Here is a 16,913-nt window from a genome sequence, read left to right as displayed (position 1 = left end):
GGAAAACTATTGTATAACACTGAGTACCATAATCCCACAATTCGCTTGGGTAACTCTTATGTTGCTTCATTCTTTCCAATTTAGTTCGTAAAATAAATAAAATTATTCGTAAATAAAACAACTCCTTTCTTTATGAGTAATTCTTATATACTCGCTGCTTGTTTATCGTCTCGTAACAGGAAATGCCATCATCGTTATTAACCTACATCAATATAATACATTTGTAAGGTTGCTGTGCATTTTAATATTATGTACTAGTCTCAAAGGTAGTGTTAAATAAGCTCTGATACTTCAATGATATGCAGAAAAGAAATATGTAATACCCAAAACGATAGTAACGTTATGTGACTCGACAATACGTGGAACAACAGTCACACACAGCAGACTTCCACAAATTCAGCGCAATACAAAGAGTGGGGCTGCATATTGAAATATCGTACGTATTACAGGAGTGAACAGTTTCATGAAGGCGGCAGATTACTCGCAATATTTGTGTTAGCTTTCCGCTTATAACGTCCCACTGAGCTATGCGGCTGCCTCCACGGTTGTGAAAGTATATTTTCACAGTGCAAAAGTATTTAACTAGTTGAAAGATCACACTATCGTCTGCAAATTTTCTGAACTTTCTGCAGGCGTTTCCATACGCATCACAAAGTTACTTTATATATTCTAATCTCTGCCCTTCTCTACAATGTTTACCCTCTCTATGGCCCCGTCTAGTACCATGAAAGCTGTTCCCTGATGTCTCAACACATGCCTTCTCATCTTGTCCCTATTACACTTAGTACTTTCCCCGACGATTCTGTGCAGAGTCTATTCGTTTCTTATCTTGTCAGTCGACTTGATTTTCAGCTCACTTCTATAACATAACATGTAAAATGCTTCGACTCTCCTCTTTTTCATTTTTTTCCATACTCTTATTCTCTTCCTATTTACATTCCTAGAAACAAAGACAACAAGGTCACTGAAGTAGTAAATATCTCAGGACCCTTTGTTGGGGGTTAATTATTACTTTGAGACAAAGGGAGCGTTGCACATAGACATTCGTAGGAGTGCTGCAGTGTATTTCATTACTAGACACTGCACCGACATTGTGCTACCGATGAGCACCTCTCAGTGCATGTATTTGCAAGTGGTGGGGGCTGCGATGCCCTTGTCGGGTCTGCCGCAACTCTGACAACAATAATTCCGGTGAGCACGCCTCACGTCACACTTAACTTGACGCTTGACACTTAACTGAAGGACATTTCGTTGGTCCGATATGAGTGAATATTCAGCACCAGAGTGCTGACCGCGATGTTCCTGACGAGATGATGATGATGATGATGATGATGATGATGATGATGATGTGCACCTCTCGTAGTGGATCGACTTGACGGTGAACTGAAAAACATAAAGAAATCTAGGTCCAGTTAAGCTGGTTTTAGTGATGATTCGATGTAGGGCTTTGGCCGGTTGATTTAGCGCTTATCCCCTGCACTTCCCCCCGCCCTCCCCTACAACCTTCTTCTTCTTCTTCTTCTTCTTTTGCGGCTTGATTAAATTAACATGAGGGATGTTATGGTGGCATGTTTATTTCTTTATTTACATTTTCTGCGTGTAGGCCATCAAGCTGATGACTTTTGCAAACGTCATACATTGGTTGAGTAGATTAATATAGATAACACTTACATACAGTGGCGGTTAATACATTCATCTTTATTCTAATTATATGTTACAACAGAGGGCAAGTAGATTAGAATTCACTGAGTGATTATAAACATTTATTTACTAAGAAGGCTTTTAACTCCCTGTGGAACAACTTTGGTTCACAAGTTGTCAAAATATGTGGCAGCTCTTGAACCGTATCTGACGATTAATATAAGGACTATTGTCAGTTATTTTTCTGCCAACAAAACTTGACCGCTTCGTCGGTTATCTCTTTCCTGTCTCAGCAGGTGAAAATTGGATAGGACTTGGTGAGGTCTGCCCACGAGATAAACTCCTGATACTTGAATTCCCAATTAAAGGGTTAAAGCCCACTTTGGAAGGGAGAGTGTTGAAATGGGAGAAGAGGAATGTCAGTAAAGGTAAAAGGATAGGGATAGTCGTGGTGTGGATAGGTGTCGTCGTGGATAGACACGGCGATCTTATTGAGCGTCGCCCTCAAACTGTTCTTGTCCGGCAAGCCTGGCAGCGAAGTGTGAACCGTGAATTTACTTTCAAAACTTTTCTTAAGAATTTACTTTATCTACTAGCGATTCATCAAGAACATTAACACATTTAATCACACTATGTGAGCGTGGAAGTAGTTGCCAGTGGGTGATGAAAACAAATCAGACTTCTTTCAACAAATGGAAATTTTATTCCTAAAAACCCTTTTTTAGCAACAGATTTAAAATTATAATCAGAAAGCACCCTCTAAATATCAAGTTACAATTTATTCAGAGGCAGAAAGAACAAAATTTTGACTGTATGAGCTTTCGGGCAGAGAACCTTGCCGCTCCCTTTTGACACGGCCGTAGTTATGACAGCTCACAACAGCCTCTGAAAGACTACACTGGTGCAAATCTGCAACACACCAGATTACTTTAAACTAAGAGTTTTCACAATTTACACAAGCACACGAACTATGCACCCCCCGTAGGAGGGATGGAAATGGTACGAAACACTAACAATTAAAATATTAACTTGCCACTGAAAGTGCAACTTGATTTTAAAAAAAACTCTTACGGTGGAAGGGTAGCAACTTTATATACTAAAATGACCATTTAAATAAAAACCTATAAAATACAGTCTTACATAAAATATACAAGGTTGGCCAAACATGCTCTACATTACACATATACCGCCTCTCAAGATGATAGGCAAGATAAAAACCTATTTCAGGAATTCGTTAACACCGAATGCGACAAACAAGACAGAGGCAGCTACTAACGTATGGCAGATTGACAGGTAGATTACTGAACAACCCGATCCGCAGGTTTCTCTAACCCGCTCCTACTCCACAAGGTAAAAACGGACCACCCAAAACGTAAATAACCACCTTCCCGCGGGTGGGCAAACGGAGAAGAATGGTGGGACGACCCCAAAACAAAGCGGCTGGTGACGTCACAAAGTTAACAAGTAGAATTTAACAAGTAAATGACACAACATATCTCCAGTCACTTGACTTCTAACAAACTGCGATTTCTGACGAAGACCTGGCGCAGCACCCCCAACGCTCTCCCGAACCGTCCGCTGCCAGCCGCTTCAACAGACGCAGGAAGGCGCGCCGATCTCTTGTCTCACTGCGTCGCAGCTCGCACCGGCCAGACCGATGTCGTGGGTTGACTCCTGTTGCTCTCGTCGTGTCGGCGGCGAAGCCACCCCCCCCCCCCCATCCCCCCTCGATATACGGCGCGGCCCACTGGACTTACGTGGCGACCTCACAAGCGCCGACGCTCGAGGCGGACAAGTCATCTTGTGTCCCAGTGCGCGACCGACCAACCGATCGATGCAACCGCCAATGACCCTTGCCTGAGCAACTCGACCAGACTGGCGGCCTAATACATACTAGCACTCCGGACGACAGACAGACGCTGACTGCCCCACACTGACCCGGTTGACCAACTGACCCCTGGCGAGCTCATAGCGCCCCTTAAATGCACGTGAACAGGCAACCTTTCCCCTTTTCCACCAGAGGGGCGCCAGAGGGGCGCCACCGCCAGAAACGAAGGGCGACTGTTTCACACAACGCGCTGCGACGCGCTCTTCAAAACAGCAATTTTTACCACAGCTCAAACTGGGTCACAAAAAGAGTGCGACCTTCCCCGAGCATTCTAATTTTTCCTCTGGTATGTCCTTACTTCTGACTGGCAGGTTTTGATTCGTGTTAAAAGCACAATCTCGAGTGACGATTAATTTGTTCGCACGTACAGTGGACTCGTAAGCATTGTCAGGTCCCTATAACAGTTACCTCGATCGACAGGCAAGTACGCGTGCTGGGCGCGCATCCAGTCCCTCCAGCTACTGCATACAGTAGCACTCGGGAGCCCTCCTTGACGTCACTGTCTGACTCCAGGCAGCTTGTGCAGACTCGCCGGAGGATAAGTGATTGGATTTTGAGCAGCTGGAGGACGGAGTGAGAAGGAGACGGGTTTGCAGGTGGGTGGTGCTGTCGCTGACGTGGTTCCTGGCGGCGGGCCTCAAGTGGGGCAACGAGGCGATCGCGGGCTACGCCCACTACTTCCACCTGGCGGCGTGGCTGGTGCCGACGCTCAAGTGCGTGGCCGCGCTGCTGCTCGCCGCCGTCGACGGCGACCCCGTGGCCGGCGTCTGCTCCGTCGGCAACCAGAACCCCGCGCACCTGCGCCTCTTCGTGCTCGGCCCGCTCGTGCTCTACCTGCTGGTACGTACTACACTCTCGACTGTCACAAAGAAAAAATGTCACGCAATTAATTTTTGATTGTTTATACGAGGGGCGTTCAGTAAGTATTCCCGCTAGCCCGCTAGGTGAATACCGGGCTCGTCCCCACGTCCCGCCTAAGTTACCCGCTTCGCAGACATCTGAACACGTTCGCACTATTCCATGGATCACACTAGACGCAGACAGCTAGGGGAACACTAATTCCGTCCAGGAGACGGGGATACGGGGTGGCGACATATTTTGGGCCAATTTCGGTTGAAAAAAAATACGGAATTTGTTGTGGGACACCGTGGAATACTCCCGTTTCAGCCTCCATAGTTTCACCAAGTTCCGATATGTGGCGGTGCTGCACGTCGTCTTCAAAATGGTGTCTGTAACGGAATTACGAGGCGTGTTTATTAAGGGGCTCCGGAACGCCCTATACTTCCAATGTTAAAATAACGCTTATAAATTACATCTTTCCTCACAAAGTATTTGAGGTACGAAGTTGAACTTTTTACAGATTATTTATTGGAATATGGGCTACAACTTAACACAGGGATTTTACAAAATTTTAGTTCAGTTATTAAAGATGATTTTTTTTTCAATTGTAATGAAAATTCACATTTTTTGCAATTTTTTATTTATATATTCAAAAATATAGTTTTTTGGAAAAAGGCTGTGTTAAATTATGCAGAAGGTACTGTGTAACATTTACTGAAAGTTTGAAACAAATATGTTTGGAAGATCCTAAGAAAACATGTAATTAGTATGAGAAAATAAAAGTTTTGGGAATCGAGCGACAAAGATTGCATTAACTTTTTAGTGCATTCCAGGTCCATAGGATGGATTATCTTCATCCTCTGCAAACTCCTCCTCCAGCTTCCTCTTGTTCCTCCTCCTGTTTACTCTTGCTTGTATTTCTACACTCTTTACAGCCCTGTCTGCAGCCCGAAGGCGTTCCTTGTCTAAAGCAAGCATCGCTCGTACCATGTTAGAACCTATCTTCATTCCCATATTTCTAAATACCTCGCACCTTACAATGTTGCCATCATTGAAAGTCGCAACAGCATCATACACACCAAAGTGAAGTGTTTCTATTCCAACAAATACAGTCTTGGGGATTCTCGACCATATAACACTATTTACACTTTCATTGGGGTTTTGAGTTTTTCCGTGAATACACTTTTTCAACAGTGCAGGTGCTGCTAAGTCTCTGAAATGTAGATCACACTTCAAAAAAAATTTAAAAATAGTTGTAGTCTTCGGAATTGAATAAATTATATATCTATTAAAAGGTAATAGTCTGCAGATTCAGAAAACGCAAAAAAGTAAAAATTGAAGTTTTCATGAGTTTGAGCCTTTCCGGAGCCCCTTAAGTAAGTACCATTTTGAAATTAAAAAAATACGTGCTAAGATATCTCAATAATTTTATTTTTACATGAAAGCCTGTACCTTGCAGACATCTAGTTAAGAGGGGTATACACTAAGTAATGCAATAATTTTTTTTCTGAAAGGTTGTTGGTTTCTTCCAGGATTCCAATATATCATATTATTCGTCATTCTTTTGGCTACAAAACACTATTTTTCAAGTAATCTCCGTTCAGTGCGGCAGCCTTACACTGTATACCCGCGTGGTACCAGTCTATTGGTATACGTCAGAGCCATCGTCTCGCTGCATCAATAGTCTCCCCCATCCACGTACTGCTTCCTGAAGAATGGGGCAAACAGATGGAAGGTTAGAAATCCGGGCCGCAGAGTGGATAAGGAACAATAGTCCAACGAGCTTTGTGAGCTGCTCTCGGGTGCGCAGAAGAGTGTGAGGCCTCGTGTTGTGACGAAGGAGGAGAAGTTTGTTTGCATGCGTCGATCACCTCGAATGAGGGTGTTCGCACGTTTCAAGACTGCAGGAGCCACAGCTGTGTACGGCCGGCGGGCACGCCACAGACCGGACACTCCCGTGCAACCTTGTTGCGATGACGACGTACGCCTCACCCAGTGAGTCACTATGCTTTCGTTCATTGCCAGATTTCCGTAGACATTGTGCAAGCGGCTATCGATATCTCCGATGGTCCGTTTTTCTTTCAAAAGAAAGCATGACACCTCTTTCCTTACAACATACGAGGCGTGTTTTTTTTAAGTAAGTACAGTTTTGAAATTAAAAAAAAGACGTGCTAAGATATCTCAATAATTCTATTTTTACATGAAAGCCTGTACCTTAATCTACGCACTGACGCCATTACAGTCTGATTCTTCCTTGTTTAAGTTGTGTACTGGGTGTTTAAGATGCCTCCGATAATCGTGAGTCCCGCCGACTGTGAAGTATTGGCTGTTATAAGATTTCTTAGTGTTAAAGGCCTAAAAGCGATCGATATTCATCGTGAGATCAGTGCAGTTTACGGAGAAAACATTATGAGTGTCGGCATGGTAAGAAAGTGGGTGAGAGCATTTAAAGATGGCGGCACAAATGTGCATGATGAACAACGGAGTGGGCGTCCTTCTGTCGTTAATTTTGAAAGTTTGGTACAGGAAGTGGACAATAAGGTGAGAGAAAACAGACGATTTACGATTTCCTCCTTGTGGGATGACTTTCCTAATGTTTCTCGTAGTGTTTTGTATGGCATTGTGACCGAGCACTCGAATTACCGAAAATTGTGCGCACGTTGGGTATCGAAAATGTTGACGGATGTGCACAAAACCAAACGTTTAGACAGTGCATTGACTTTCCTTGAGCGGTACCACAACGACGGTGATGATTTCTTAAGCCAAATTGTTAGGGACGATGAAACATGGGTGGCCTACGTCATACCAGAATCAAAGCAACAGTCCATGGAAGTTGAGCAAGGGTATTGTTTTGCTGCAAGACAATGCCCGTCCGCAAGTGGCGAATCAGACCGAAGATCTCATCACATCTTTTCGATGGGAAACTCTAGATCATCCTCCGTACAGACTCGATCTTGCGCCCAGTTACTACCATCTGGTCCTGCACTTGAAGAAACACCTGGGCCGTCAGCGACTTTGAGACGATGACGAAGTCAAAACAGTGGTGATGCAGTGGTTAACGAGTCAGGCGCCAGACTTCTACGAGGAGGGTATTCAAAAACTGGTACAACGTTATGACAACTGCCTCAATATTGAGGAAATTATGTAGAAAAGTTGAAATCCCCACATCACAGTAAATTAGCATCCCGCTAGAGAGCCAAAACAGAATGGCACAGCCCATTTATATAACTGAATATCGTGTAATAATTCACTTTCTGCATTTGAAGGGAAACAGATATGCAACAATCCATGCTGAGTAGATGAAAATGCACTGAACAATGTATTGTTGCATGGCAATGGTTAGATGTCGCAAACGAATGCAGTGGGGTCCAAAAAGTCTGAACGACGAAGAGGGAAGTGGCAGAGCCTCTCTCTGTGAAGAAGGGGAGTCCGTACAGAAGTGGAGGCATCGTTGCTCGGAGACCGGCTTGTCACAATTGAGGCGATACTGGAAAAGTGGAAATTTGCCGTAGATCAGTACTGAACGTCTCGCAAGACATTTTGAACGCAACAAAGATCGTAGCCCGCTGCCTTCCACGGCTGATCCGCCTCCGCTCTAAAAGCCCACCATATCGAGACAGCAGCGGAAATGCTGTAAATGTGTCGGAAGACTTCGTCTGCTGCCTGTTCACCACGGACTATGGTGGGAGTGCCGAGGCAAGGGAGTAAGGCAGGCAGTGGAAACATGGCGATTAAAAGGCGTCACTACAAAAGCTGAGACTATGTTAGAAAAAGCTCAGAGCGCAGCTGTGAGGGGGGGGGGGGGGTGTACAGGACATGACACAGTCACACGTACTGTCTCTCTGGGCTGTCAGGTTTTGGTATAGCGCCCAGTGACTTCTTCCTCTTCTCTCGGATAAAGTAAACATTGCTTGCGAGACATTTATGCAAGAACGACGAAGTGAGTTTCGAGGTACAATGTTTCCTCATCAGCGAAAATTGTGTCGCATTGAAGGGTTAAGACCTACAGAAGAACTTACAGCAACACAATACATTATTTCCGCAGCTTTATTTTCCTTCGAGGTGATAAATAAAACATTATGACTACCTTCCATACAATGGTACCCTATGAACAGAACAAGTAGTATGTAACGGACAGTCAGGTGAAAAGATGAAAGATGGAAAAAGTATGTAAATCGTTTATTATTTCACAAGTAATCGCCGTAACTCTTAAATCATTTGCCCCACTGTAAGGCGAGACGGCCAGTGCCTTTATGAAAAAATTTTTGCGGTTGCCTACGAAACTGATATTGCGCCCTGTCCAGTACCTCTTCGTCCGAAGCAAATCGTCGGTCACGAATGTCTTTCTTCTGGGCTCCAAAGATACGGAAATCGCATGGGAAGAGATTGGGACTCTGTGGAGGATTTGTAATGGCTTCCCAGCGAAACTTATGCAGCGTTGTGGAAACGATAGGCACGCCAGCTGCGGGAAAGTGATGATGACCTTTTCTTCAACCGCAAGGGGTTACTGCTCAGTGAGTTTCTAAGACACAGTGTGTGGATAACTTGCAACAAAATTAAGAAATCGCAAAACGCACCACTGAGCGACCACATAGTAGGAGAACACCGCCCGGTAAAAGGCAGATGAAGTACCTGGAAAATACTTCGAAGCTTTGACCGTCATTTTTCCTGAAACGGTCGAGCATCTACAGACAAGCCGAGACACTTGTTAGCTTATTTTGACTCCTTTTGCACTAGGTGAAGTTTCTGGGAATTCGGGATATGAAACTTGCATTAACGTAAACAGAAATAATTTGCTAAAGGGAACATGGCCCTTGCAACATATTGAAAAAGATGTCCCTCGCACTTTTCTGTTGTCTGAGCTGCCCCCGCCCCCCTCCTTTTCCTCGCATCCCCTGGCCACCTCTCTCCCAGTGGTTGTTGATTTTTGGTTAGAAGTAACTGGCTCTCGCTGCGTTAAGGGGCTCCGGAACGCCCTATACTTGCAATGTTAAAATAACGCTTATAAATTACATCTTTCCTCACAAAGTATTTGAGGTACGAAGTTGAAATTTTTACAGATTATTTATTGGAATATGGGCTACAACTTAACACAGGGATTTTACAAAATTTTAGTTCAGTTATTAAAGATGATTTTTTTCGATTGTAATGAAAATTCACAACATTTTTTTGCAATTTTTTATTTATATATTCAAAAATATACAGTTTTTTGGAAAAAGGCTGTGTTAAATTATGCAGAAGGTACTGTGTAACATTTACTGAAAGTTTGAAACAAATATGTTTGGAAGGTCCTTAGAGAACATGTAATTAGTATGAGAAAATAAAAGTTTTGGGAATCGAGCGACAAAGATTGGGTTAACTTTTTAGTGCATTCCAGGTCCATAGGATGGATTATCTGCATCCTCTGCAAACTCCTCCTCCAGCTTACTATTGTTCCTCCTCCTGTTTACTCTTGCTTGTATTTCTACACTCTTTACAGCCCTGTCTGTAGCCCGAAGGCGTTCCTTGTCTAAAGCAAGCATCGCTCGTACCATGTTAGAACCTATCTTCATTCCCATATTTCTAAATACCTTGCACCTTACAATGTTGCCATCATTGAAAGTCGCAACAGCATCATACACACCAAAGTGAAGTGTTTCTATTCCAACAAATACAGTCTTGGGGATTCTCGACCATATAACACTATTTACACTTTCATTGGGGTTTTGAGTTTTTCCGTGAATACACTTTTTCAACAGTGCAGGTGCTGCTAAGTCTCTGAAAATAGGTTAGCCACAACACATACTTTATCTCACATCACTAAAATGTACCTGATGAACACGGACGTTAATAATAACACCATTTGACAGCAGTTTAACAGCGCCACAGTGGGTCACGCCCATGTAGAACACATCTCAAAAAAAATTTAAAAATAGTTGTAGTCTTCGGAATTGAATAAATTATATATCTATTAAAAGGTAATAGTCTGCAGATTCAGAAAACGCAAAAAAGTAAAAATTGAATTTTTCATGATTTTGAGCGTTTCCGGAGCCCCTTTACGGAGACGGATGCGCATTGACGGCCTCTGCCCGCAGGTGGGCACCTCGTTCCTGATGGGCGGCTTCGTGTCGCTGTTCCGCATCCGCAACGTGATCAAGCAGCAGGCGTGCGGCGGCCGCAGCAAGGCGGACAAGCTGGAGAAGCTGATGATCCGCATCGGCATCTTCAGCGTGCTGTACACGGTGCCGGCGACGATCGTGATCGGCTGCTACCTGTACGAGAGCAGCTGGCACGCGGCGTGGACGCGGCCGCTCGTGTGCCCGTGCGCGCCGCGCTCGCCGCGTCCGCTCTACTCGGTGCTCATGCTCAAGTACTTCATGGCGCTCGCCGTCGGAATCACGTCGGGCGTCTGGATCTGGTCGGGCAAGACGCTCGACTCGTGGCGGCGCCTGTGGCGGCGCCTGTGCGGCGCGCCGCCGCTGCCCGCGCCGCCCCCGGCGCGCAAGCTGCCCGGCGCGCCGCCCCCGCACGCGGCCGCCCCCGCCGCCCCGGCCGCCGGCACGCCCGCGCCCGGCTCGACGCTGCTGGCCGCGCCGCACGTGGCCGTGGGCGGCGGCGCGGGCGGCGGGCCCCCGCAGCACCACCACGTGCTCAAGGCGGGGCCCCCGCCCGCCCCCGCCTCGCACGTATGACGGCCGCTGCCGCCGCCCGCGCCCGCCACCGCGCCGGCCACCGCCGCCCACTCGCACGCCACCCCCGACGAGGGGCTCAGCAACTACGGCCCGCTCTAGGCTGTCCGCTCTGCGCGGTCGAACGCTACGAGTCATCCGGCACGCTCGCGTCCCGAAGAGAACAATGGTGCAACACCCCAAACCACACAGATTCCATTTTGGTGATCTGTCCGATACCTCTTCGCTGCTTCGGATAACTACTGGAGGCACGTCTCTTTGGCCGAACGACAGTTGTCCGTTTCTCACCGAATGGCACCTCCCTTCGCGCGTGTGCTTGTAGCTAGTGGACAGGAACGGCTTACAGAGTGTAAGGACGCCTCCACTACAAATCTCGATAAAGTATGTCGCCTTACATCGACATATCTGCACGACAGTCTGCAATCCTCGAGTATTCTCTTCTCCACTGGATGTCGACAGCTTAGGCTACTCCTCGTCCATTCTGCTGCTGACTGTTCGACAAGACTACTTTCGTCGTGCCCGCTCGAAGAGCTTTGTAGCGTCCTGTCTGAGATGCAGCTGTTAGCTGTTCAGGAACGCTGCACTGATCGCACGTAGCAGTAGCAGTTGCTTAAATCGTATACTTACGATTTACGGGTTGGTGCAATGCCTTCTGTGAGTCCGATCCTGCCTTTGTACCGTCACTGACATCTAAGCAAATGACTCCTCTATTCTTGTACTGTTGCCAGGATGTAGTAGTTCCAACAGTGTATCCTCGTGGCTAATCCCTTCAATACTCTGGCATATCTTACACATGAGAGAAAAGTTCATTAATCTGAACTGATCGGTGTGGGATCTAACAATGTCTGTATATAATTCTTTGCCAACAGGATTTAGACGGACCTGCAGTCTCTGAACTCTCACTCTTGAGACTTGAACATCTGTTCACGACTGCAACCGAGTGTCGCTGATATTTATTAGTCCACAATTCTTTATTTGTTACTTGAAGTTCAAAGTCTCGACGACCTTATTCTCCAGAATGTGATATATCATGGATTTATGGATTACGAACAATCGCATCTGGGGCTTCCTTCAGTGTAGTCATCTCAGATGCTTGATCTATCAAAATAATCTAATTAATGTTACGATGGATCTTTTCAAATGGTTTCAACGTGTATGCTTGTGGACTGCCAGTAAGCAGTGATCACTGGTTATCTGGCAGATTCCACATGCCATAAACTTTGGCAGCAGACACAGTCAAAGCTTCTTTCCAGAACGAGGATAGGACTATGATGGTAGGGCGAGATGCAGGACCGTAGTCAACGTTTACTGATTCTTCACGCTTCCAGGCAGAACACAGTGTTTCGGGATTTCTTTCCATCACCAACATCTCTCATCTGTTACTATCTGTTACTAAAGTCGCCCATCTGTGTCTGTGGGACATACTGGGATATGGTTATCAGCATACGGCACACAGTATAAATCTTTCGTCATGCGTATGTATAAGATACACAGGAAAGAGCTTTCTCAGACTTAAAGTAACTCTTCTGTCTCTCCATATTCTCCATCAACTGCCCTTTCCTTTAAGGACTCCATACATTTTTAAAACCGATCAAGAGCTTGTCACGTTGATGTATTGTAAGCACTTCACAGGATTCTTACAAACCACGACATGTCGTCAATCATATACATTTATCCACATTTTCGGAGACCCTCCTTGACTGCTTCTCACGATTACTCTGTCAGGCAGACGCTACATTTCTCTCTGATCTTGGACTTCTTTCTTAATTGGTTCCTTCCCAACCTCTTCAGCACGGACAAATTATGGCCATTTATTTCGAGCCCATTCTTCCTTAAATGCACGTGCCTTCTTGCTTGTATCGCCCTGTTCTCCATGTCTCTTTTTCATGTTCACGCAACTATCTCACCACTTTTTGTTTGGATTTCTGTTTTTGCTTGGATTCTGAGGACTTCAGAGGTACTTACAGGCGTCATACACTGCTCAGATGATACAGAATGATTACTCCAACAGACCAGCTCTTCCGCCACAGTGAAAATGGACAGAAATTTCTGGAATCTACCAGACGCTGTACGTGTCCCGTCAGAAGGTGCGACGGGGAAGCATGGAGGGGTGAGGTGTGTTTGTTTGTGGTGGCAGACAATGCTCAGACAGCCACCACGTTGCCAAGCATGACTACGGCTTGCTGTGGACGACAATAAACCTGAAGTCTGGAGAAGAGCTGTTATCGCCGTCCAGCGTTGCTTACAGAAATGGGTCCGGAAGAAGACTAAATGTGATTTGCTGCCGGTGGTTAGTAAAGGTGGACGTACAGAACGGTTCAAAACTGCGCCGCCTTCGGGTGTGACGCACTTGTCAGAAAAGTTCGTTTTATCACAAAACACACAGAACGGAGCAGCGACTTCGCATAAAAAGAAATTTCTTTCAAGGTTAGCAGTGACAATTGACGTTACTGCAGCTGCCCCTCACTTGGGTGGCTGTGCAGTGCTGTTAAGAAAATTTCACCGACCAATTTTTCTTCTCGAAGACAGCTCCATTTTCACATCAAGTCTGTTGCGTATCGGGCAAGCAGACCGTTCTAATGGTTTTCGCCATTTATGATGTGATGTGCAGTCTGCTGAACTGGGGAATGCGTTGGCCCACAGACTAAACATCACTGCCCGAACTACTTTCGTGGGTGTGCACTTCGATCTCAGGGACTTTTACGTAAAGTCATCTGAGAGTTGAAACCTATTTGAATGAGACATATTTATATCCATTTCCTAATGTGTACTGTTTATAGCCAAAGCGTTTAATGTTAAAAAACTTGTAGCATCAAGATAGGAAATATTTTTATATTGTGCTACTGGTGAATCAAACTCTGAGCACAGAGATACACTTTTACCTTTTTAAGTGCTACTCATCATATCCATACTTGTGTGTAAATAATCGTGACGTGAATGTTTGTGCTTTTGTGAGAAAATTAGCAGATACTATTTAATGAATAGCAGTTTTATATCCGTAGACTCAGTGTATTAGAACTGTATTGCAACGTTGCATTTTTATACTCATACTTAATATGTACATAAGATATAAAGGAGATGTTATATACATATTTTTATTGTACCTGTATACGACATACGTTAAGTTTATAAAGACTCCTTAATCTTTTGCTATTTCTCCCACACTCAGCGTCAAACTAATTTTGGCAATTTGGTTATGGCACGTTCCGACGCAGCACGGTTTTCTTTGATTCTGTCGGCTGCAGTCCGACGTTTCAGCACTAAAATAACTTCGGTCTTTCTTCAATTAGTAATTACAGGATGACTGCGTGAAGCTGTCATTTCTCATAAAACCTTTTTTTTTTTTTTTTTTTTTTTTTTTTACTGAATGAGTTTCGATAAAATGTCAACATTCCTACTCACACTACGTTTACACCAAGAGTTAAATTCATTATGGAAAGAAACTGGAATTCCGACATTAGTTGAAATCGGGGACTGAAAGAAATTCAATGGTTACAGGTGAAAATTTGAGCCGGACCAGCACGCGAACCCGGATTTCCCGCATTAGGCGAGCGGTCGTCTTAACCGCTCGACTATTCGAGCATGCTTCCCACCCAACACAAATTCCCAACTTGTCGGACATTACATACGTGGCATCCCTTGTCCATCAGTCTCATTTTTCGCAGCCTCACGCTGGTTTCCACAAGAGGTCGGACGAAGAGGGCATATGCACTAAATGATCATTCATTACCGTCAAAGTGCATATATTTATACGTGTGGTGTCTGTTCTTTTGGGCATGTCCGAAAGAGCAGGTACCACACATATAAACTTTTAGTGTTTTCGTGTGGCCTCCTTAAAACAAAGCACTTTAGCGTTCCGTGGTGAAACGAATATTATATAGTGGCTCCATTCTAGATTCACTGCTCACTGATAACGGTTGGAAAGGTCAGTTCTAGGTTGGAAATGGAGCTTGTCAATACGTCATATTCAGTACAAAGATCCTCCAAAATACTCACCTTAAACTTAGCTTATTATCAGCCATCAGGCAATTGATCTTAGACTGAGGTTATTGTAGAATAAAATCTTTTAACAGCACTGCTATCTAATGTCCATTATCATTATTCGTTCCAGTTTCAAGAATCCGTGTAGCTCGTTGTAAATTTGCTAAAAAGCTAACGAAACAAGTACTCAGTAGTCATAATCCCGGCGTAATTTATAAGAAGACAAATTTCGTCTTCAGGTCGATTGTTCTGCCCTGTGGGGTAGATGTCTCTGACGATTGTTTCGCTGCGCAGACGTAACTGGCGTTCATTTAAATCAAGGGAAACTTTAAAGTCTTTAATGCTGTTGTACTATGAGGTTCAATGCAGTTTCGCCAACAAGACATCTTCCAAAAATATTTAATGAAATAAGTGCAGCTACGGCCCATATCCAGAAACTTGCCTTTTTCACTATGGAGACACAGAACAGTGCTAACGAGAGTTACAGAACGATATTTTGACTCCAAGTTGCGAAGATGTCATTTTATGAACCGCACAAATGAAACACGGACAGAGTATAACCCTAGAATATGTGTGCTTAATCTGTGATATTTTTTCGCCGACAGAGCTGGGAAACCGTGCTGTGGCACCATTCTAACTCGAATCAGTGCTTCATGTAATGTGGTTCTCTACTTTTACGGTGTGAGGGAGCTGCTGACTTTTATTAACTGAAAGTCCCAGCTGTTGCCTACCGTCGCAGACGAGGCTGCTGGAGCCGTAAACTAGCCCAAACGAACCTTTTTTCCTTGCCTGCCTTCTCCGCTTCACTTTCTTTCGCCAAACAAAATAGAAAAAATAAAGCCTCACATTGATCCAAGACAACTCTGCATCAATATTCTTCCAGGCTTAGCCAGACTTTTTAGAACTTAGTGAAAACCTGAGTGGTCTACATGAAAGATACGGGCGGTGCTCGTCGCGCACGACGCTGACGTAGACGACGCCGCCTGCAGATTGCATAGCGTTCTCTAGCACACGTGTCGCACTTGGCGTCCTAGTCATAGCTGTGTTAGTATTTTCGTACGTGGTGTCTCACGTTTGTAAAAGATTTTTTATACAAGTGAGTTTAGCGTGTAATGAGTTACCAGAGTCGTAATTAAGAGAAAGATGACAATGTCACGCTCTCTCTGTTATTATTTCTGTAAATTAAGAGATTAATTCCGCAGGATCTGCTTAGTGATACGTAATTTTATCTTTTTTATTTTAAATTGTTACACGAAAACCAAATCCTTAAATACAGGGTATTAAAAATACGTTGAGTTTGTTGAATTTCAATTAGATGATTTCAGACTGTTCATATTGTAAATAAAATTTTGTGTCTTTTTTGTGAAATTGAATGAATAAAACTTATTAGCATCTCTTGAGTACATGTATAATTCATTAAATTCATTCATTCATTAAATCCAGCCTTTAAACATGTGTTACGTCTCCCACGCAACGGAATCCAAGATTACTCAGCAACTTAGCAGTATTAAAATCATACTCGCACGTCCCTTTCTTGGTGAAACAGTTTTAACTAGCAGATTTACACAAAAAACCTTCAAAATTTAGTATAAATAGCGGAATACCACAGTACTGGTAAGTGTCATATGTATCTGACATGAAAATGATGTTAGAAGGAAGGTCGGCGTTGGCCGTAATTTTGATGATTTATTGACAGCAAAATCGATTTTCGATCACATAATGATCATCTTCAGTGCTGGAAGCTAAAAATTTCACATAGCGATAAGTGAATAAGAAACAAAAGACCACAAATACACCTGAGTATAAACCAACTATTGGCAAGCACATACCTTTAGCATACAAATTAAAGCTCGAAGGCACTGGTGTCAAGTTATCAGTAACTGATAATAACTTGA

At 44.2% G+C, this 16,913-nt stretch overlaps 1 protein-coding gene across 1 annotated transcript in view; it reads left to right on the top strand.

Moving 5' to 3' along the window:
• The window catches only part of LOC126176087 (frizzled-5), a 45,313-nt gene extending 34,273 nt beyond the window's left edge, over positions 1-11,040 (top strand). The window contains exons 5-6 of the mRNA XM_049923224.1: positions 4,126-4,369; positions 10,444-11,040. Of these exons, the coding sequence (XP_049779181.1) occupies positions 4,126-4,369; positions 10,444-11,040 (841 nt within the window). The remainder of the gene's footprint in view (positions 1-4,125; positions 4,370-10,443) is intronic.
• The last annotated feature ends 5,873 nt before the right edge of the window (positions 11,041-16,913 follow it).

This window comes from Schistocerca cancellata, chromosome 3 (genome assembly GCF_023864275.1).
Source record: "Schistocerca cancellata isolate TAMUIC-IGC-003103 chromosome 3, iqSchCanc2.1, whole genome shotgun sequence".
NCBI classification, from domain to species: domain Eukaryota; kingdom Metazoa; phylum Arthropoda; class Insecta; order Orthoptera; family Acrididae; genus Schistocerca; species Schistocerca cancellata.
This window is presented reverse-complemented; position numbering and strand designations above follow the sequence as displayed.